An 18,357-nucleotide genomic window follows, 5' to 3' on the forward strand; every position below is an offset into this window, starting at 1 on the left:
AATCATTTGATCCCAAATCAACATACATTTATTGATTCAGTTTGATAACCGGATTTCGGCGATGAACAGTGTTTATCATCGAAATTGGACAGACACTAACTTATCATGTCAACCAACACTTATTGATTTCAATTCTAGCATGGCCTCAATTTCTGGTTGGAGGGTACCTAGGAAGAAACTTTTGTCTAGTTGGGGTACACGTCACATACGTGAGCCATTGCGTATTTCTCATGTGGACCACATAGGATCCGACAAAGCAGCTGACTAATATCTTGGGCTAACATTGATTTTGGCATGCCATCATGTTGTGTTCCTCCACATTTTCTCAGCTACACACAGGATCCATCATCCAATGTTGACCTTAAACCATTTGTCTCCGATTGCCCTTTCTCAGGCCAATCTTTTTCCACACAAATTTGATACACCTACTATAAAACCAGAAGGTATAATAATGCAATTATAGACAAGATCACATGTATCCTAAGAAATTTCAATAGGGCTGGTATGATGCTGCTTGGTTTTCAAACGTATTGCATACACCATGTCAGATTACAATACTTGGACCACCAACAAAGATGTAGAAAATGTGGCATACTTCAAGTGGCCGACTAAAAGGAGCATATACAATTTACCGTAATCATATACTCTAGAGATTCGTAAGATTTTTTTTTTTTTGATGCTCTTGTTACATCTAACAGTATACATGGTGTCACGTCATTTAAAATTTTAAATAAGGTAACAAGATATATATACATCATTAAATCTGTGAAATCCAATATGGATTATGAAATGGATCATCTCAATTTCACTTGAAAAGAAGATTTAGTAGAAAAATTATTCTTTGTATATCTGGCTGTGATTTTTGTTTTATAATGTTCTTCTTTTGGTGTATAATTGTTAAAAAGCTTTCTTAGCAGTCCAGCAAGGCCAGGCCACATGTTCCAAAGCTTGCTGAATTATTTATGCTACCTTCGCTATGAAGTTGTCCATACCAATACGGCAATTGCCATTTTCTTCCTTACAAACTAGGTGCTAGCCTATGCTGCACTCGCTTTTGGTGACAATTTATAAACAAAGCTTGTTTTCAACTTCAATTTTAGGGTTTCTTACACCTCAAGCAGCTTAGATATATGGAATAGTGTTAGAATATAATTTAAACAATTACGTTTATTCTTTATTATCAGTTCAAGTTTGGAATAAATGTTATCATAACCATATTTCAATTAAATATTTCGCGTGTTGAGATTCACTTATTGAATAAGAGTTTGAGTGTTATAATATAATTTAAATAGAACTCTTTAAACTATTTCATATGGAAAAGGGATAAGATGGAATCTTGAGTAACCCCACATTGAATCAACCTTTGAGGCCGTGGAAGTATCCCTGTTTATTGGTCACACTATCTTGGATCCTTTATGGAAACTCTTTGGAAATGTTGATAGGAACCTCACGTTGGCTTGCTTTTGAATCTCTCTCTCTCTCTGAGACCATAATTGTTTATTTGATTTACTAAGCAGCTGCTATCTTTCTTGTTGACTTAAAAAACCCTATTTATTAATGCCCTAATTCACATGGTGAAATATATAGGTGGGGGATGAGTGGGGGACATCATGTGCCGGCCCAATCATGGTAGGGTTGATGGTAATGCTTCTTGGAACCTAGTTTACTATGACAGAGATGCCTTAGTTGGTGCCTTATCAAGTTAAGGGCATCCCTCATGTGATATCTTCCCTTTTTCCATGTGGTTAGGCATCCTTTTGCAATCTAATTTATTTCAAGCATCACCATCAACCCCTACTCCCTCTTCCCCCCTTCCAATCTTACAATATTATACAAAATATTATGTATCTAAAGGTCTGTTTTGTTTAGCGGTTTGAAATAATAGCGATTTCAAAACACAATTAATAAAAATTCGATCTTTAAAAAATGCAGTGAAATGTTTGGTAATAACATTCTTCGACCTTTAAAATACCCTTTTCTTGTGATTTGAAAACGTGGGTTTTGAAATGCACTCCTAAACGGGATGATGAAATCGTATGATCAAATGGACCCTAAAATGATAAATACTTGATTTTACCATGCAAGAGAAATATGAGTTGCATTGAAAATCTCTAAGAAAACACAAATTCTATACTAATTAAAGATAAAAATAGGGACAGTGCGGAAACAAGAGAGAAGAATATTATGAAGCAATTAATTAATTGAGAAAACAATAATGTAATGGCACATGTAATGTTGGAGAAGGAGGCCAATACTCATCTTTCAATAGGCGGTTGAGTCTTTCTCATTCTAAACAACATGCACTGTCAATTCGACGTACGTTTTTCAATTATTCTCATTACTGTTCTATTTACCATCCATGCCACTCCTACAAATATTATACTATTGTTTTAGAGTATTCATTAATTAATTAATTAATTATGATAATAAGATATAAGAAAGCCCTCTCTCTCTCTCTCTCTCTCTCTCTCTCTCTCTTATCTTTTCTTTCTTTTTAGTCCTTATATTTCCCATATGCAAAGCACGTGACACCACCATGGGTCCATGCCCTTATATAGTATCTAATGTGAATTGTCAATAATGCAAAATTTTTAAAGAACTTGTGCAGAGTTTGATTTTTCTTTTAATCAATTTTAAATTGGCAAATGAGAAACCATGCTACCCCATTCAAACAATTGCTAGTTGGAAAAGAACTTGTGATGCTTATAATAAACTCATCCATTTATTTTTTTCTATACAATACCAAAGGAATTGAGTAAGGAAAGAAATAACGCTACGGAACTAAATATAAGAAAATAATTTATAAGCAAGACCCACAAAAATACTTTATCTTAAACAATTACTGATTGGAAGAGAATATGTGATTCTTATAAACTCATCAATTTCTCGCTCTTTCGCCGAATGTAAGACAAACTCGGGTCAGTTATTTTTTTATGCAATACGAACTAGATTGGATTAAAAAAAAAAAATTAAATTAAATTCACAAAAATACCCTATGTACGGAATTGCTTACTTGTTCAATTAATCATAGTTTTTTTTTTTTTTTTAAATGAAGAAAAGGGGCTACAAGGGAGGACAATCATAGTAGTTGACATAAGACACATGTAGGAGATTATTTGTCCATGGAAAAACATAGTGTCATATTAGGTTCTGACAGTACTGGTGACGCCATCAGCCCCATTCCTCATCATGAATTGAATTCGCAGTAAAGAAGCCATCATTTTATAAAATCCCACTGCATTTATAAACTGCACCGGCCAATATTGGATTTCACTTAAATGAGACCTTCTGATCTAGTCCGTCCAAAAAATTCTTCATAAATATTTTACAGGCAATAATAAATGAAACATAATTGCATTATATATGCCAGCAAGGTCTTATGCAAATTGCAACAAGCAAGAAATATGAGAAAATCATAATTACACGATATTTCGTGAAAATATATATATATATATATATATATATATATATATATATATATAATGGGAAAAAGTCAATGAGAAAATTGAATCTGATGGTGGAGTTTTTTAAAAGACAAGAACCATGTTAATTAAGAAATGTTTAAAGTATGTACCTAAGCTTACTATTCTAGAGAATTAGAATGAGCCACGTCAGTAGGTCGGATTTTAATTGTAGGAGCATGGAATTGGGGGAATAGAAAGCCGATAAATTAATTAAGAAGTGAATTTTTCAAGATTCTCTAAATTTTTCTAAAATATTTCAAAATCAGCAGAAGCCCACCTTCTAAAATCAGTTGTGCAGCTGTACCTTAGGCATAATCTATATATATATATGTATATGTATTAGCCACGAAAACTGCAATTAAGAATATAATAATACCAAGGCATGAGGAGCACATGATCTCGTTTAATTAATTAACAGGGTTATATATGTACTATCCAGCTTGTTTTGCAGTGGCAAAGATATTGGTGACATTAATTCTCTAGATAATTATCGAAATACAGAAGTAATACAAACGAAAATAACAATTTAAAAGGGTATGGTGGCACTTTTAGACTAAAATTTAAAGTTACAGCTGATCACGTCAGTTACTAAATTTAGATTGTTATGACGTGACAATTCGCATGACATTTACTACACTTATAAATTGACATGCATGGTATAAGTAGTTCATGTATGACACTTACCATGCATGTTAGTTATTAAAATGTTGAATGTCACATGATAGTCTATACATACATGACACTCATTTTCGTAAAAATGTAAACTATCAAGTGAGTTTATAAGAAAATTGTAAGAAAAATTGTAATGCCCCCAAATATTTTCCTTTTAACATGTGGAAGTTATATGCATAGTGACAAAATTATTAAAATGTGCCGAGCTAATAAATGGGATTTTGATAATTATACTTTGGATTAAGAGATGGCACGCAGACAAAAAATAGTACGTACATCATGTATGTATTCAGTACAACCCTAGTTTCTAAACTCAATAATACAACCCTAATGAGACAATCAATCCATTAGCAAACTGATCATGCTAACATCTTTGCCTGCCATTTTAATGATACCAAAATTTATATTTGCACTGCAATTAAACAACCTTAATTCCGAGGTGATTGATCAATTTGTACATAATAAGTTTGGAAACCCAAGTGGTCCCAATACTTGAAGGTTTATGCAGAATATATAACATATTCTGTAGAATATATAACATATTCCAGTACCATGCATGCTTCGCAATGATTTTGTCAACAAGAAAAACATAAATTTAGAGAGAATTACCAAAATAATATAAAAGAATGAAGCATTATTCCATATACGAAAAAAGAAAAAGCAGAGGATTTTGATGAAAATACGAAAATGGAATATTAAAAATGTTCTTTCATGGGGAGAGCCGATCGATGGAGACCATACGAATAAATGGTTGGCGATGAAGAAAACGAACGCAGATAAAATTTGCATATTCAAGGAAATTAATATGCATTCGATCTGTTTCTCTCTTCTTTGGCATAATTTGTTCTGACATGCATGCAGTAGTTGTAGTTGAGCATCATTAATGATGACTTCGTATGTATGAATGATGACTTCATGCGTGTAGTCTCTATTGTAACATCCTTTTTTATATCGAGGGAAGAGTTGAGTAGTACTTCATATGTAGAGTGACAACTCCATTGCATGACTGGTCGTCGCGGGAATTTTTTTTATTTTCCGTTTATAATTGTCATGTGTCTCTTAATATGTAAGAAGTATATATTTTTTTAGTTATCATGTGGGAAGATTAGTATATCCTCAATGAACACAACGGTTTTTAGATTAAGTCTGAAGGAAATTTTTGTTCCAAAAAAAGATTTACATGGACCCCCACCCCCCTCTAGCCTCCCAAAACTAAATTTACCATGGACACATGACACTTTTTTGCCAGCCTATTGCTGTTCTTTAGAGTTTTCTTCCCTCTTTGGCAATATTCCAGCTAGCTCTTCCCTTTCTTTTAAGTTATTTCTCTTTGTGCCTCTACTTTCTTCATTTTTTTTCTTTTCTTTTCTCTGCAATATTCAAACAATGAAAAGATACATATTACATAGGGCTAAAGATTGGAGAAGACACGGTTTTCGAATGTTCTTCTTTTAATTCTTATTATCTTCTTTTTCTTAGCCAATTTCCTTGTATTGTGTTATTTTTGTCGGGTTATAGATATAGTTAACTATTTCAACTATTTATTTTATTTGTGATTGGTAGGCCTCGACAAAGGCTCCATTCACTTTGACAGACAACACAAAACTTGTTAAATTGTTAAACTGCTTAATTAGGTGTTTTATATATATATATAAGTTATGACAATTACATGAAATAAAAACATGCTTACCAAGAGAAAAAAAAAATCATATTATTTTATAAATTTGACCCTTACATGAAATAAAAACATGCTTACCAAGAGAAAAAAAAAATCATATTATTTTATAAATTTGACCCCAATAAAAAAAAAAAAAATCTTGTAAGGTTAGCTCACAGCTCAGAAAGATGGAGAGAGAGAGAGGAATGGTTGGGAAAGGGGTAGGTTTAGACGCTGCATGCTGCTTTCCAGTACATAGATCCACTAAAATAGTTCTTCCCACTCTCTGACAGGCTCCACATGCTCATGTTGAGGCTCAGGCTCCAGACAACCACATTATTTTGTCCACATGGAAGTGGGAGAAAATGACCACTCTAGATCTCATCAACATATTCACACCCATCTTTCCTTTTCATTTTAGTATACTTTTGCTCCTCTCCCCCCAAGATTTGACCCATATATCCCACATCCCCCCTCTCTCTCTCTTACGCCATATGATAAAAAAGGGTTGCCACAGCTTCTCATTCTTCCTAAGCTGATTTCAGCTTTGGCTTCATATACTACATCCATAGCCATAGGCCAGGCCACACCCCCCACATTGCTATAGAGAGAGCCAAAGGACAAAAGTTTCTCTTGTTATATGAGGAAACCCAAAAAAACATTAATGCTTCTTGGTTTTGCAGAACTTCCCTGCAGATATATGTGTTGATAGTCCTTTGAAGGTGGGGCAAGTGGTAAGTTGTGGGTCTTGGGTCCCCTCCCTCCCTACCCTCTCTTTTTCGTTGCTACCTTTTTGGTTTTGCAGAAGATATATTGTCTGCATACTTCTGTAAAACCCCAATACAAGTATACAACAACTTCTCATGGATAGTGATATCTCTTGGGATACTGTACTTTCTTCTTCCTCTCTTTAAATCTGTTCATTCCACTATTTTCTCTTGTTCTGAAAATTCTCTGAAACTCCAACCCAAAAGAAAAAACCAAAAGTAACTCTAAAAGGAAAAACCACTGAGCTTTTTTCTGCAGACTGATTATATGGTCTATGCCCAACAGGAGTACTGCTGTCATTGTACGATTATATGCTCTTAATATTCTGAAACCCATATTATGCCTGGAGTGCTGCTGCTTCCTCATTCATTCTTGGAGATGGCATATTAAGGGAAGCTTAATTAGCAAGTGATATATCAGAGCTTTTTTGCTTTGTGGAGGCCGTGAAAAATGTCTGCAAGGCTTTTGCGTTCCTTAACGGATGAAAACCAAGATCTGCAGAAGCAGATTGGGTGCATGAATGGCATTTTTCAGCTCTTTGACCGCCACCATTTCCTCAATGGCCGACGTACGAACAGCCACAGCCACAAGAGACTTCCTGCAGGTATTCCTCTACGATGTTGTTTATTTCTAGGAATGTGTTGTCTACGGTTTGTTTAGTCCCTAAGACTCAGGCTTTGTTGTTTATTAATTACTTCTGATCACTTCTTTGAGAAAACTTCACGTTTGTACGAATGATTATCGTTTAATTTTCTCTGTACCTACATTACATATGTCTTATATTATTATTATTTTCCTTTCAGCCATTTAATATAAATTGCTAATAATTGTTTCAGTTTAATTTTTTTCTTAAGTAAATTAAGAACAGAGGCTTTTGTCTGTCACAGGCTCGGAATTTTCTCTTATCTCGTTTTTTCTTCTGCATCCTAACGATTGTAGCAACTTTCAGTACTATACGTTGCATCAATTTCCTCGTTTGTTTGTTTGTTTTTTTTTTTTTTGCTTCTTTTTGTTTTGCAAGCTCGAGCATGTTAAAACCATCAACCATTCTGTTAATTTCTTCGACACTTAGAACGATTTTTTGTTACCATAGGTCAAAATGGCAACCGCGCGACGCAGCTGGATGGTGCAGTACAGAGAGCTACAGTAAGAATATTAAACTCAAATCGTTACACATGTTCTTGTTTCTAGCAGAAGCATTTGAGCATAGTTTCACTTGCAATTTTGCAGGAAAAAGATCGGAAGAAGTCTGTGAAAGAGAAAGAGAGAGTCTCGAAAGAATCATCCAAAACCTCTTTTTCATCTTCCTCATGTTCATCTAGCTTCTCCTCTATAGATCAGTATAACAGAACAGCTCAATCTGAGGCATCTTCGTTTAATCAACCCATTTTCCCTGAAACTCCCACTCGCCCCATAAACAAACCAAATAATGCTCCTTTGCAGTTAAGCCAGCGATCCCCTGATATCCGATATGTTGTTAAAGACTCCATCTACAGAGATGCCCGTGCATTATCAGTAAAAACTGCTGGTAAAGAGGAAGCAGTGGTGAGTCGTACCTTGGTATACATAGATTCCCCGAGGCCTTTGCAGCCACCCAAACCTGTCAAGCCCAGAGCTTCCGGTCTCGATGATTCATTTCGCATTCTTGCTAAACCTAGGAATTACCAGGAAGAGAAGGATGGCCGTATGCGTTCGTCACTGAAGGATGCTCCCCGGCTCTCTTACGATGGAAGGCTATCGCAAGATGCTTGCAAATCCACCATAAAGCTCAAAGAACTCCCAAGGCTATCATTGGACAGCAGAGGCGGCTCCATAGGGGGTTCTGCCTCTGAAACAAAATCAAGTTTTCTTGTGAAGGATCTGCAGAGAAGGAATGGGAACTCCAGCAAGATGCTTAGCCAGCAGCAAGAACCAGAAAGCACCCCACGACCTTCCAGCGTTGTCGCAAAGTTGATGGGATTGGAAGCTTTCCCAGAGTCAACATCGACAAGTGAGAATCCATCAGGGATTATTAGTAGCTGCCGAACAGAAAAATCTTTTTCCTTCTCAAAAGCATCAAAAACTGATGGAAACAAGCAAAATCAAATTTCTGGTTTCCCAAGGAATTCACACAAGGACCCCACCTTAGACAGGTTGAAAAATGTTGAATCAGTTATGAGGCCCACCTCAGCTTCAAGGTTTCCGACAGAGCTAGCTCCGTGGAGGCAGCCAGATGGGAGCAGAGGTTCTCAACAAACAGCTTTCAAGTATGAGGAAGGTACCCCAAAAGCCTCAAACTCCTCCCTCTCTGTTTATGGTGAAATCGAACAAAGGTTGGCCAATCTTGAGTTCAAAAAATCTGGAAGGGATCTCAGAGCTCTTAAACAGATACTTGAAGCAATGCAGAAGACAAAAGAAGCATTAGATACCAAAAGAGAACAGGCTCCCAATTTTGGGTCTCAAACAAGTAACAGTAGCAGTTCTCATCAAAACTCAAATTTAGCAAGCCCAAGAAAGCTACAAAATAAGGACCCAATTTCTTCCACAGTCAAGGGGTCTCATTCTCCAAAGAGTTACAAATCCCCAGCAGTCATCATGAAACCAGTTAACCTTATCAGAAGAACATGTGATCATGCTTCGAACATAATTCCAGCTGAAAGTATGTCAGGTCTCTGCAAGCCTGGCGACACTGCAGACTGGAGAAAGGTTGGCATGCGAACAGCTAAAGATCTAACTCCAAGAAGCAATCATCTAAAAGACCATTTCAGTCCACTGTCTTGTTCCACAGATAAGAGAACACATGCAAGAACTTCAAAATCAACATCAGCCTTAAAGGTGCCTGGACACATCATTGGAGAAAAATATACAAGTTCAGTTACCGTGAGCCCGAGACTGCAACAAAGGAATTTTAGATTGCAGCAGCAGTCACCTCACACCATCTCGTCATCAGATTCAAGCAAGACCATTAGCCAATGTACTAGACAACCAACAGGTAGAAAAATCAGACTAAAATCTCACAGTTTGCAGCAATGCAATGACCAATTGAGAAAGACCAGCAGTGACATGAGAGATTTAAGTCACCAAGGTGACACCATTTCTCTGCAATCTGAGAGCAGCATTAGCTCGAGCTCTCATATTGGCACAGAAGTTACAAGCACCAATCAATCTGATAAGATCAATACCACCTTCTTCCAGCAGTATTGCCAGAAACAAGAGGTACGTTTTCTTTCTCTTATTTGCCCACAAAAGAATTTTAAATATGCGGCTAACAGGTATTGTTTTCTCTCATTCAGAATCCAGAAGGGTTCGGCAAAGACAGGTCAATGCTAGAACTTGCAATAGCTACGTTGGAACAACCAAGTCCTGTATCTGTTCTTGATGCTACATTTTACAGAGATGAGTCGCCATCTCCTGTGAAGAAGATATCAAATGCCTTTCAAGGTGCAGTTCTTAGTATAGTGGAACTTCAATATATTTTATCCATTGATAGACAGCAAACCAATTCCCGCATCTAGAACATTGATAAGTGCATTCATAGGGATGATTAAAAAATACCATATATGAACAGAAGCATGATAATTCTAAAAAGAACAACAGCATCCAAAAAAAAAATTAAGATAGCCGTTGGCTTTGCCTAATGGTGAGATGGTATGGTTTCCATTAAATCAATTAGAACAAGGGAAAAAAAAGTAGTAACCCTGGTTTTTTGTATTCATTTTGCATAATCTACAATCCCATAATACCAAACAAAACAAAGCTACCACCAATTTAGCAATGAAACACTGTTCGCTCCTAAATATGATGCGAGAGAGAAAGGGAGAGGGAGAGAGACTGCATCACAGAATGCACGACTTGCTAATGAATTGAATTCTCCTCAAATTTCTTGCAACAGATTTTGAGCCTGATGAAGGGGAATGGAATCCAAGAGATCTAGCTCAATTGCAGAAGACCAAACAACCAAGATTCAGTGCTGACATTGATGATAAGAAACTAGAAAGCACCCAGCATTTAGTACAGAATCTTCAACAAATAAACTGTACTGAAGAGGACCCCATCATCAATTACATTGCACCCCTCCAAGAGGGCACAAATTCAGACCACAGGTACATTTCAGAAATATTGTTAGCATCAGGTCTCCTCAGAGATCTTGATTCTGGCACCATGACCGTTCAGCTCCAAGTGTCAGGCTACCCCATTAATTATAACGTGTTGCTTGCATTGGAACAAACTAAGGCAAGTGCAGGGCTCTTAAATGATAAACAAAGTGACAAAAGGATTATCAAGTCGGAACCTGCTGAGAAAATTCAAAGACTACTGATATTCGATATTGTTAATGAAATTCTAGATCGTAAGTTACAGCTGGAAGGTCCTCCCCAGCAGTGGTTCTCACCAAATAAGCTACCAGGAAGAAAAACAAGAGGGCAGCAGCTTCTGGAAGAGCTGTGTTCAGAGGTGGATCAGCTACAGAACATCATATGGGAAGATTTAATGCATCAATCAATGGATTGGACAGATTGCCACAGCGAAATTCCCGGGGTAGTGTTGGATGTTGAGCGGTTGATCTTTAAAGACCTAATAACTGAAGTTGTGCACAGTGAGAGAATAGGTCGGCAAGGCCGACCTGGTAGGCTTTGCAGGAAGCTGCTTTCCATGTAGGGGGTTTTGGTAACATAGTTTTAGATGAGATTCAGTCTTCTTATTGTTTTTAGATGGGTTGGTGTACTCTTCATAAAATCCCAATAATACTTGAGTAAGAATGTAGCTCTTTGCTAGCCTGTAAATCTTCATTTGAGGCTTATAACATACTTGTAAATTATAGTCAATGTATATATGATCCATCTGTTTAACTGAAATACAGTCTGCTACACACATCATCAGAAATCATTTTTAAGAAGACAACTGCCCAAATAGCATCAAAGAAATGCTTCGCCACAAGAATTCTAAGAACTTGGTCAACATATATCATTAAGATTCAGAAAACATATGTACAGAATCCTATACAAGCAACACAATCATGCATTTGAGTTTGCAGTACAAAATTCCGACCATTCAGATCTTTCTCATCAACTGAACAAAAGCCATAATTGGTCCAGTAATCAGAATTTTTATAGCAACTTTATGCGCACTGCTCCCACAAAATAAGACAATCTCCAGAATTATTCAAACAATTCAGCATTGGAACCATATCCTGCATCAATGTAGGATAAGTGACACCCTAAATTCAAATAGTGGTAGGATTTTCTTTCTATTCTTTTCTTTTACTTTATTTTCTTTTTAGGTTTTCCCAATGAGGTTTTTTGTATTTTTTAAGTTTTCCTAGGTAGTAGAATTTGTTCTATTTCATTTTTAGAGTCTTTGGAGTCTTTTAATATCTTTAGGCTTTCTGTTTAAACTGGGATGTGTAACAAAAGGTTTGTATTGAACCATGTTTCAATCATGGAGACCATTACACTTGTTGAGTTGTTATTGAGCATTTTTTTAATAAAATGAGAGATTTATTCTTTGTTCTATTGCCTCCACTACGTCAAATTCCTATTCCCAAATTGAATTATTGTTTACTGGGCAATTTGCTTGTCAACTATGTTGTATTCGATCTCACCAATAGCATCCCTTTGAGTAGGCCATCACCAGGGCTGATGATCCAACCCCACACCAAAATGTCCTGCTAGATATAACAGAACTTACCTTGTTATAAGAAACTGACAAGTTAGAAGGATAGCCTTAGAAATTGAAGATTACCCAGAAAAGATGGATATTCTAGCATTTTCGTAGGAAACCTACTTCTGTTACAAGATGCAAAAATGGTGTGTCCGGATGTCTGGGTGTCAGAATGTCACTAAAAGAATTCTAGCATTGCAAGTTATCCCTACTTTCAGCTGTTTGCAAACCTTTCCCAAATCAAAGGAGAGAAATGACTCATAATTTATGGGGTGAATAAATAAACCCAAATTAAAAAAATATCACAGTTAAGGGGTAAAAAAAGGATGAACAATGAGCAATATCTGATAATTAAAATATTAATCACCTTAAAATCAGTTGTTTTCTATAGCTGAAATCAACTTGGCCATAAGGCCACCACATATGATGTTGAAATGTGGAAACTGAGTACTATGAACCCGCAAGTCGTTAATGAAATCCAATAAAACTCGGATTAATCATTTATGGCATCTGAAAACTGCAGTTGAGAGTTGAAACATGGCATGAAGATATTATTCTAGCTCCTGTTAAGTGTTAACAAACATGGCATTTCTTTATTTTTTTTGATAAGTAATGTAAAACTTTATTGAAACAACATGTCATTTCTAATCAGTGATAACAAGAATCAGAAAGCAAAATGGAAAAGGCACACACAACTATAAAAAAGAACCAACAAAATCGCTAGAGAAAGAAAACAAAAAGATCTAACTTAGGAAAATTTAAGAATTTATAAGCAAGATAAAAGAGTAATCCTAGACATAAACCACAATAATGTACAAAAACCATAACGGAATCTTGGTGTGGACAGTCCTGCATCAAATCTCCCACCCAAAGAAAAATTAGAAAAAAATAAAGTAAAATATAACAAAATAAGAACATAATTGCAACAATATTTTCACCTGCTGTCAAGATAAAACTAGTCAGAACCTTTCGCTTTGCCAAAGGAGAATTTGGGAGGAACACGAACATGGAACAATAAAACAAAAAACTTCCGAAACTTTCCCATTGTAGGTTTCCCAGTCTATTGGAACAAGGTCACCAATTGGAGATGAAAATAATTAACTGCTTCAGTATTCCATCATCTATCATCCAAAAATGTTGCAGAAGATGGATCTCCTCCCATCATAGAAGTAGCCAGAGTGATGGAGCAAGAGAAAATGGAATCAATCACAACGCTAAATTCATCCCACAGTAAACTTCCCTGATTATATAGAACTCTTTTCAGATTCCGACCCCAATGCCAGTCTTTGACTCCTGTAGTATTAACAACTGAGTTCTGTCGGTTGGAGGATGGGGTTCTACTCTTTTGGAAGGTTTCTAAATTGCTTTACCTCAGGCAATTATTTGAAGCAAGAGTTGAAACCCAACTTTTTATTTTATTTTAATGTTTTTGACCCATGAATCCAAAAGTGCAGGGTGACCAGATTGTTTTAATTTCCCGCTTCATTGTTGAATAAGAATGTGAAGAAACTAGATTGTCTAAATCCAAAACTAGATTGTCTAAATTCATGAAAATATATATTAACTGAAACAATTATATCTGATTTGTAGCACCCACAATCTTCGAGCAAAGAGTACTCTTGAGTCCACACCACAACCATATTAAGGCTGCAAGACAATTAGATGCTTAAATACCCACATGGCTTAACAAACATCAAGACAACCACCCTTGCACCTTTTGCGCACTGTTTGGTTGTCTCTTACACATCCCCAGGCAGGTACGATATACATACCTTGGGAACAAAGTATGTTAAGGGAGCTTCTCAAAGAGAGTAATTTTCAATCCTCTATTGCTATATGGCTAAACAGGTCTTACATACATATTGGAGATTGGAAACGCTGCTTTGTGAAAAGTTGGCCAGCCATTGCTTTCCATTTGTCTACACTTCAAATTTATTTGACAAAAAAAATAAAAGGAAAGAAATTTTCAAAAATCTCTCTCATTCAGGACAAATATGTATTGATGGATGAATTTCAGCTACTGAAATGTAGGTAAATAGCAAAAGAAAAGTTAGTTTTACTTCCTCCCACTCCATCTGTCTGTCTATCACTCATCCCAAACAAATATTTAATGATGGAGAACAAAGACTCCATCTCTGTCTCAGCTGCTTTGTAAAAAGTCGGGCAGACATTGCTCCTATGATTACACTTCAAATTTATTTGAGAAAAAAAAAGAAAAAGGTTTTCAAAAATCTCTCATTCAGGACAAAAATGTATTGATGGGTGAATTTAAGCTACAGAAACGTTGGTAAATAGCAAAAAAGATAAGTTAGTTTTGCTTCCTCCCACTCCATCTATCTGTCTATCACTCATCCCAAACAAATATTTAATGATGGAGAACAAAGAATGATGGAAGAACAAAGACTCCATCTCTCTCTGCTGCTTTGTAAGAAGTCGGGTGGCCATTGCTGCTCCTTTGGCCTTTGATTACACTTCAAATTTATTTGAGAGAATAAAAGAAACAACTTTTCAAAGATCTCTCTCATTCAGGGAAAATAGGTATTGATGGATGCAATGTTGGTATATAGCAAAAAGACAAGTTAGTTTTACTTCCTCCCATTCTATCTATCCGTCTATCACTCATGCCAAACAAATATTTAATGATGGAGAACAACTCTATGGCAGGGACTTTGTTGAAACTCAAAAGGGAACAAAAGAATTGGTCTTCTTTTAGTGATGCAATTAGTTAAATGGCTCAATATCAACCAAAAGACAAAAACATGAAATCGTAAAATACCATAGTGTGCATCTTTTAGGACATTTCTCCAGTAATTGGATTCAGAGCTGAAAGTCTCAAAACCTAACCGCCCACTTCCGGTATGTATGTTAACCACCAAATTGAATTTATCATGAAATCAGATGTCAAGCACAGATATTGTATTTTCTTGCTATCAAGGAAAGCGATTAATCAAATAGAAAAGCAATTTAATGCAAGCTGAACAAGCAAAGATACCTATTCTCCAACTTCAGTTTCATTTAAAAGCACGGAAGAATATGCGTTAGTAAATTTTACTGATTTTCATAATAATAGCTACTCGTACACAGTCAATTTATAAATATGCATTGAAAAAGCCAGCACTGGAGAAAGCCATATACCATCCAGTATTAGATCATAATACGCAAAGAAAAAGAATTTTAATTAGAAAGAATCATTCACTGGGTCTACCATGGCAACTGACATGCACATACCTCAAAAACTTGTTAAAGTGGGAACATTTCCATCTGGCAGTTTGTAATATCCAAACTATAATGCCCTATGCAGACAACATTATGCTCTTTGACTACATCTACCCTGGAACCATCTGCTGCTGCCAGTCTCCTAAACAAGTATACAAATTCTAATCAAACAAGCCTAATTTACAAATGATCAAGTTCCATTGCGTTTCCCATAGATTCTTTCATAATTTTTTCAGCCCTCCTCTTCTTGTCGTCCTTCTCATTTTCCCTGCCAAACCAGGGTGCAGTTACCTCAAAACTTTTGTTCTCTGGGCTCAAATCTAGCATTGTACCTAAGGACTTCTTTCCAATACCGATTTTAAATTGCACGGTTTGCCTGCTATTCAGAAGAACCTTTTTCGGTCCCTCATTAGAATCACATAATCTGCTCTTCATTGCTTCAATATCTGGAACAAACGCCTCTAATACTGACATATGGTTATCCATTCCATGATTTTCCATAATAGAAATTCCCATAGTTGCTTCATTTGAAAGCTTAGCCTTAGCTGGAAGAACAACAGGAGACACCTCCTTCTCACCAAATTGTAGAGGTGCAGCAAGAAATGGGTTACTTTCTGCTGCTTTTTTTGCCTTAGCAGCATCTCCAGCAATGAACGAGGAGGGTCCTTCCAACCCATTACGAGCCAACTGTTGATGCAAGTTCAATGAAGACCTTTCTTCCTTTCTGTGCTGATTTTCCTGCTCCATTTTAGCCGTTGGAGGTTCTGTTGTTGTCTCATTCCTAGTAGATGGCTGAGCATAAGTGCTGGGATCAGGGTACGCAGGCAACCAAGTGGGTATATGCTCACCTGGAGGTTCTTCCCCAATTTGCAAAAAACTTGGAGTTAGCTTTCGGTCTTTAACAACTGGAAACTGAGGAAGAGAATAGGCAAATGGAATCTGATCAGCTTTACCAACATACTGAGCAATTTCCCTAACTGTGCCTGAAGTTGCAAGGCAATGCTCAATATCTGCAGCACCCAAAAATCCCTGTGCCAAACCCAAATCCTCCAACCCTTGAATAATATCAAAAAAGTTGCACTCTGTTCTACCCGCTAGATTAGCATGGTAATGCGCGGTCTTCCCAACATCACGAATATACCGAACAGCAACATCAGATAGCCTTTCAAGAGCAGATTGCTGAAAAGTCTGAAACCCCTGGCTCTCGCATATTTGTGCGACCGCAATCCTTGCAATTGCTGGGGCAAATTCAACGCCACTAGGTTTCCTCTGAGCAGCTGGTTTTTCAGGCTCTCTTTCACTCTCCCGACCACCATCGCTCATATTCAACACCTCATATCACTTCATTCGATGCTGCATAACCAAACATACCACTTATTGCAACAAATTCCCCAAAATTTGCATTACTCACCCATAAATCATCATGTCATTGATTACCCTTCCTTCGACAGCTGATAAATTGCTGGAAAACACCAGAAATCAAAACTTCGAATCATGATTTCTTTCTTAAACTAGAACCCATGGAAACAATAAAAAAATAAGAACGAGCAAAAAAAAACTGACTAAAGTAAGCTTAATCTAGTGTTGTTTTCGGGTTTTTTTGGCATTGCTACACAAGTTCCGGCAGCCAATTTAAGTTGGAAAACTTTTCGAGAATATATAAATAAAATACACAAGCGCACATATTACAAACATTAAGTACTCTCTCTTGGAAATTTTTTTCTCTGAGCTGTCACCTACTAGAAAGTGAAACAAATATCAAAAGACAGAAACTAAGCTTCATAGAACCCTAAAAAACATAGCCAGCAAGCCCTAGAGAGCCGCTTTTTCGAATTACACGAACAAATAGGAGAAGAATTCATAAAAATAATTGAATTCAGCTCAGCAGCACTCACCGACCATTTCTAGGGTTTTGGATCTACTTCGAGCATTGGAGCAGCAGAAAAAAGTCGAGCTCAGAAGACAGCGCTCCAACAACGACCAGCTTCGAATTGAATTAGCCCTGGCGGGAGAAACCACAAATAAGATTGCAATCTAGGGTTTGGTGGTGGAGACGATGGGCTTAAACCCCAGTAAAACCCTCTGGATCGAAAGCGAAGCAAACGCAGAGGGACAGAGGAGAGAGACAGAGAGAGAGGTGCGATACTTATAGAAGAGACGAAGAGGAGGAATGATAGGGGGACATGGGTGGGGAAGGGGGTTGGCAACCTCCACCTCTGGTTGACAGCTGTCCCGGATGGGTTCACAAGATCTGGGGTTTATGAAAAATTTGGACCACAAATTTCTAGTTAAAAAATAAGAAGGCATAAATGCATAGTTAACACTCAAATATTATATTCGAATCAATCGATATAAAGTAACGGTGAGGGTAAATTCAAGCAGGAAGTAAAAATTTGAAAAAAAAAAGTTTAAACAGTTTTCTGTTTTCACGATTTAAGAATTTATAAGATATTTACCTTAAAAATTAACTATTATACTAGCACTTAAATTTTTTTAAAAAAAAATCGAGGGCTAATTTAATTATTAATTTTTATTGTCATATTATTTTGTTATACAATAATTTATTAAATATTATTATTTTATTTTTGGATAATCTATTTTTATAAATATTAAATAGCATAATAAGAACTTTTTATTTTCTTTGGCTATTTTGGTTTAAATAAAAATATATAATGTGTTTAATCAATTGGTTTTCCAAAATATTTTAATTTTTTGAGCACGTGAAGGGGAAATAGAATTCACTTGTTACCAAAAGTTAAAGCTTAAACTCTTAGGGATTTTGCAGTGACGCTTGTAATTAACAAGTAATAAATTAGATAAAGTCATTTGTTGGTTTTACTTCAAGTAATCTTTTGGGGGATTCCATGTATATACTGCGTATAATTGGACAAGAGATTTCTGCTTTTGGCTCTATCAATTGAAGATACTCATGCTTGCTAAACA

The 18,357-nt window shown here is 36.3% G+C and overlaps 2 protein-coding genes across 5 annotated transcripts; one reads left to right on the plus strand and one right to left on the minus strand.

Annotated features, from left to right (window-relative positions):
* The first annotated feature begins 6,128 nt into the window (after window positions 1-6,128).
* Window positions 6,129-11,393, plus strand: LOC132181376 (protein LONGIFOLIA 2). 2 transcript variants are annotated; one of them, XM_059594569.2, is made up of 6 exons: window positions 6,129-6,527; window positions 6,847-7,165; window positions 7,655-7,707; window positions 7,792-9,756; window positions 9,834-9,981; window positions 10,433-11,393. In XM_059594569.2, exons 2-6 carry the CDS (start codon window positions 7,012-7,014, stop codon window positions 11,194-11,196), a joined length of 3,084 nt encoding a protein of 1,027 aa, XP_059450552.2. In that variant the 5' UTR covers window positions 6,129-6,527; window positions 6,847-7,011; the 3' UTR covers window positions 11,197-11,393. The 2 variants fall into 2 exon arrangements, with proteins under 2 accessions (XP_059450552.2, XP_059450551.2); XM_059594568.2 differs by having other exon boundaries at window positions 6,129-7,165.
* A 3,960-nt stretch (window positions 11,394-15,353) lies between these two features.
* LOC132180920 (transcription initiation factor TFIID subunit 8) lies at window positions 15,354-17,560 on the minus strand. 3 transcript variants are annotated; one of them, XM_059593918.2, is made up of 2 exons: window positions 17,310-17,560; window positions 15,354-16,767 (listed from the first exon to the last, which is right to left on the minus strand). In XM_059593918.2, the coding sequence occupies exon 2, from the start codon at window positions 16,735-16,737 to the stop codon at window positions 15,595-15,597; it is 1,143 nt and encodes a 380-aa protein (XP_059449901.1). In that variant the 5' UTR covers window positions 16,738-16,767; window positions 17,310-17,560; the 3' UTR covers window positions 15,354-15,594. The 3 variants fall into 3 exon arrangements, with proteins under 3 accessions (XP_059449901.1, XP_059449900.1, XP_059449899.1); XM_059593917.2 differs by having other exon boundaries at window positions 15,354-16,876; window positions 17,314-17,559; XM_059593916.2 differs by having other exon boundaries at window positions 15,354-16,876; window positions 17,310-17,559.
* Between the last annotated feature and the right edge of the window lie 797 nt (window positions 17,561-18,357).

This window comes from Corylus avellana, chromosome 5, assembly GCF_965113065.1.
Source record: "Corylus avellana chromosome 5, dhCorAvel1.hap1.2, whole genome shotgun sequence".
NCBI classification, from domain to species: domain Eukaryota; kingdom Viridiplantae; phylum Streptophyta; class Magnoliopsida; order Fagales; family Betulaceae; genus Corylus; species Corylus avellana.

Coding starts and splice junctions, on each gene's coding strand:
- LOC132181376 (XM_059594568.2), top strand. CDS start 7,012: ATGTCTGCAAGGCTTTTGCGTTCCTTAACGGATGAAAACCAAGATCTG. Junction 7,708..7,791: donor GTGCAGTACAGAGAGCTACA/GTAAGAATATTA, acceptor GCAATTTTGCAG/GAAAAAGATCGGAAGAAGTC. Junction 9,757..9,833: donor AGTATTGCCAGAAACAAGAG/GTACGTTTTCTT, acceptor TCTCTCATTCAG/AATCCAGAAGGGTTCGGCAA.
- LOC132180920 (XM_059593918.2), bottom strand. CDS start 16,737: ATGAGCGATGGTGGTCGGGAGAGTGAAAGAGAGCCTGAAAAACCAGCT.